The sequence below is a fragment of the Acomys russatus genome, chromosome 1 (assembly GCF_903995435.1).
Source record: "Acomys russatus chromosome 1, mAcoRus1.1, whole genome shotgun sequence".
Classification (NCBI taxonomy): domain Eukaryota; kingdom Metazoa; phylum Chordata; class Mammalia; order Rodentia; family Muridae; genus Acomys; species Acomys russatus.
This window is the reverse complement of record NC_067137.1, coordinates 47235995-47239647: the sequence shown is the minus strand read 5'-3', so window position 1 is coordinate 47239647 and position 3653 is coordinate 47235995. Positions and strand designations below refer to the sequence as shown.

Here is a 3653-nt window from a genome sequence, read left to right as displayed (position 1 = left end):
CTTATGGCATATAGCTCCCAATGATGCCAGTACCTGTCTCTAATGTAAAATGAGTGCACTGATACATTACATTTCAGAGCTTCGTATGGCTTTGTGCTTTGATTTATGCACTTGCTTAAAAATACTTGAGCCTTAATAACAACCTCAGAAATGTGTAGTAAGCTTTCTTTGGATGTGTACATACCACCATGACAACAAAAGAGAATTAAATGTACTAATAAAAGATTGACAAGCTCCCTTGGGGGAAAATGTTGTGTCTGGGTGCTGATCTTGGAGGGGAGGGGCAGAGACACAAGCAGGCTTGAGGTGTGCCTGAGAAGGAATGTGAACCAACAGAGCTCAGGAAGGAATTCTGCCCACTTGTTTGCCAAATTCATACAAACGAAGACTGTAGGTGGCTAACGTCAGCTGATTATAACAGAGAAGACAGAGCCCTGTTTGCAGTATAATATCTTTTTTAAAGGGAATGTGTGAGCTTGCCATCTGTAAAGGAATGTGTATTTCAATCATGTCAACCAGCGATGAGATCTGATAGCAACTCTCCAAGCAGCAGGTACTATGAGCCTAAAAACAATGAAATAGAATTAAGAACTTGCTCTTCCTCGGGGATGTATGAGTCTTAATCCCATCCTCAGTCCAAATGCAGAAAGTCGGCTATTCTAATAATTAACATAGATTTGCAATTTCATTTGCTCATTTGAGGGGGTCCTTCAGTTTCTTCTGCTCTTTAATTTTTCACCTTACTTCTGGATTGAAAGATGTAAATTGTGTAACTTTAGTTCTATATTATTAAAGAAATTCAGTAAAATTGTTATACATTGAGAAGACAGTAAGATATAAGATTGGAAATCCCATCTAGTATTTAAAGTGAAGGAAGGGCTCATTCCAAAATGGTAAGTGAGGAAAAAAATTAATGTTCAGAAGTATTTCAAGTTTGTAACACATACTGAATTTCGAACTGCATAGGAAATAAAAAAAAAAAAGAAGAAGAAGAAGAAGAAGAAGAAGAAGAAGAAGAAGAAGAAGAAGAAAGTAGACGAAAATTCTAGTAGTATTAGCAGTGGGGGCTTATTTAAGTGTTCACTTCATTTTTAAGTTTTTACATTTTTCAGTCTTTCTATGATGAGCACATCTAATTTTTATTCCTATGTTACTATTATTATTCAAGTATGCCAAAACATTGCCCTTGTGCAATATTGCTATGACTTCATTTTGCAAGTGAATAATGAGGGGCAAAGTGAAGCATTTCTTCTTTGGGATTTATCATTGGCGTGAATGGATTGACAATTCCGTGCCCCAGCTCAATTCCTTTTCCTCAGTTAACCACATCTCTTATACAGACCCAGCTTAAGGTGCCACTGGGTCACTCAGAAGGAGGAACTGTGTAATAACAGACGCTCCAGGAAGGTAGCTTCCCACGAAGAACCGATTTCAACTTCACCTCCACCTGCAGGCATTTTCAAAGCACCAGAAGGCATCTTTTCCCTTGGCTTTTTGCCGTCCTAGATGGCTTAAGACGGAAAGATAACTTTTTAAGATTGTTTTACAGGCGCGCGGGGTCATGGCTCATTAAGAGATACCACCTCTTTCCCCCAGGCAACTGTTGGAAGCGCTAATCCTAAGCCCCCCCGCCCCGGGAAACCCCGGGAGTGTGGGAACTGTACCAGGCAGGGGGAGCCCTCCCCCACCTCTCCCACCCTAAGCAGAGCGACAGAAACAGAGTTCAGTTCTGAGCAAAAAGCAGAATGGCGATGTCACTGAGCAAAATGCAGAATGGACTGCTTTTAACTGAGTTATTCTGCCTAGTGACAAGGTAGGATATGCCTTACAGCACTCAGGATCAGGGCTGGGGAGCGACAAGGGAGGGAGAGAGATCCTTCTCAGAGGTTAGGTTTTGTTAGTCCTGTGACTTTACTCCCTGTTTCACTCTCATCCTCTTTGTTCTCCGGTAACTTGTCTGAGAGGACCAAGCCCAGGCAGAGCATTCAGAACCCAGACAAATGCACTGAGACCACTTGCCTGGTCTCTGCTTTAGGTGTGCACACCGTTACTGGCTACAATGAAGCCCCTGCTCACATGACAATGGGGAAGCAACTAATCGCACGCGAGAAAAAGTTCTGCTTTATTATTTCTAATTTTCAAAGGAGCAAGGAGAAGAAATCAGACTATAGAGAAGCGTAGTTAAAGGTCCTTGGAGGAGCGAACCAGTTTCTCACCGCTCTACCCAAGAAGCTCTAGCTCCCAGGAGTCTTGAAAGTTGGAACTCCCAATTTGCCCAGCAGGACCCTTTTGTGTGCGACCCCTAATATATTCACGGCAGAGCTGCAGGAGTGGGGGTTTTACCATATCAAAACCAGGCTCAGAAGTCCCTCTGCCTTTCAGAGGAACCCCACCTAGCAAGGGGTGGGGTGTCTCTTCAGCCCACCCCTCCCGCGCGCTCAGCAGGCCTCCTTTTTCTCACTGCCCTGCAGGAGCTCGGTCATGAAGGAAATGTAGACTATGGCCAAGCGAAGGGTCTCGATCCTGGACAGCCTCTTCTCATAAGCGAAGGTGGGCACCTTCCTGCGCAGCTGGTCGAAGGCCTCGTTTAAGTTGAACATCCTCTTCCTCTCGCGAATGTTGGCGGCCTGGCGCTGGGCGTAGGTGATGACCCTTTTCCTTTTGGGGCGGCCCAGCAAGGATGCTACTTTGCCGCGCCCCTCTCCCTCCTCCTCTTCTTCTTCCTCCTCCTCCTGGTCCTCATAGTCTGCTTCTCCCTCCTCTGCTTCCTGGTCTCTTTCCTCAAACCGCCTTCTGGGTCTTCCCTCTCGGAACCCCAGTGTTCGATCCCCAAAAGGGACCCCAGGTGGGAAGTCGCAGAGAAGAGGGTGTCTTGGAGAGGCCAGAGAGAGATCTGCGACGAAGTTCAGCATGGTAACATCCAAGCAACTCTCTGGATAGGTGGCCATCGCTCAGTGTCTTTCTCATCGGGTTTCTTGCAAGAAAGGCATAGCTGTAGCTGGGGCTCCTTAGTGGCATTGACTCTTTTGGTCCATCATCACCAAAAGCGGGGCAGACATTGGCATTTATAACCAAGACGAACGGATTATTCGCAGGGAAAGAGAAGGCCAGGGCAACGTCCCTCTTCTGTAAGCTGATAGAAGATGACAAGCTTGAGCGCTTGTGAAAGGCTCAAGGGGACAAGCTTTCAGGTCCTAAAATATTTGTCCCCTTGCTGCAGTTCCTTCTTGGCAAAAACCCCCAGTTCTTACCTGCTGTGCTTTTTTTTTTTGTCTCTGGTCTCACCCCCCGTATCCAACCAATGCTTTCCTGGTTCCTTATTCCATGTGTGTCTTTAATTTCGATTTGTATCTTCAAAGACAAAATGTTTCCACCGCGTTGCCTTCTCCTTGGCTTCAGGGTAGGAGTCCTGAATCTCGCGGCCACTTGCCAATGGATGTGAAACAAGTGCATGCGCTTTTAATGATGTCCAGGAAAGGGGCCCTACCAGGCACGGGTCGAGGGGAGCTGTTTGTCTGGTATCCCAGTGCTGCGGCTGCTGAAAGGCAAGACCTTCCATTAGCCTAAGTAAGCATGGCTACAGGGGGGCAACCGCATTCCCCAGTGTCTCTGTTGGAACCCGTGGTTTTTTTTTTTTTCCTTGTAGGGCTTCG

General features: G+C 46.2%; 1 protein-coding gene across 1 annotated transcript; it reads right to left on the bottom strand.

The window, feature by feature from the left end:
* Window positions 1-2337: 2337 nt before the first annotated feature.
* Window positions 2338-3071, bottom strand: Ferd3l (Fer3 like bHLH transcription factor). The gene has a single exon (XM_051144922.1). It carries the CDS (start codon window positions 2946-2948, stop codon window positions 2439-2441), a length of 510 nt encoding a protein of 169 aa, XP_051000879.1. The 5' UTR covers window positions 2949-3071; the 3' UTR covers window positions 2338-2438.
* Between the last annotated feature and the right edge of the window lie 582 nt (window positions 3072-3653).

What these genes read in the sequence shown, in the direction of transcription:
- Ferd3l (XM_051144922.1), bottom strand. Translation starts at nt 2,948, where the DNA reads ATGGCCACCTATCCAGAGAGTTGCTTGGATGTTACCATGCTGAACTTC.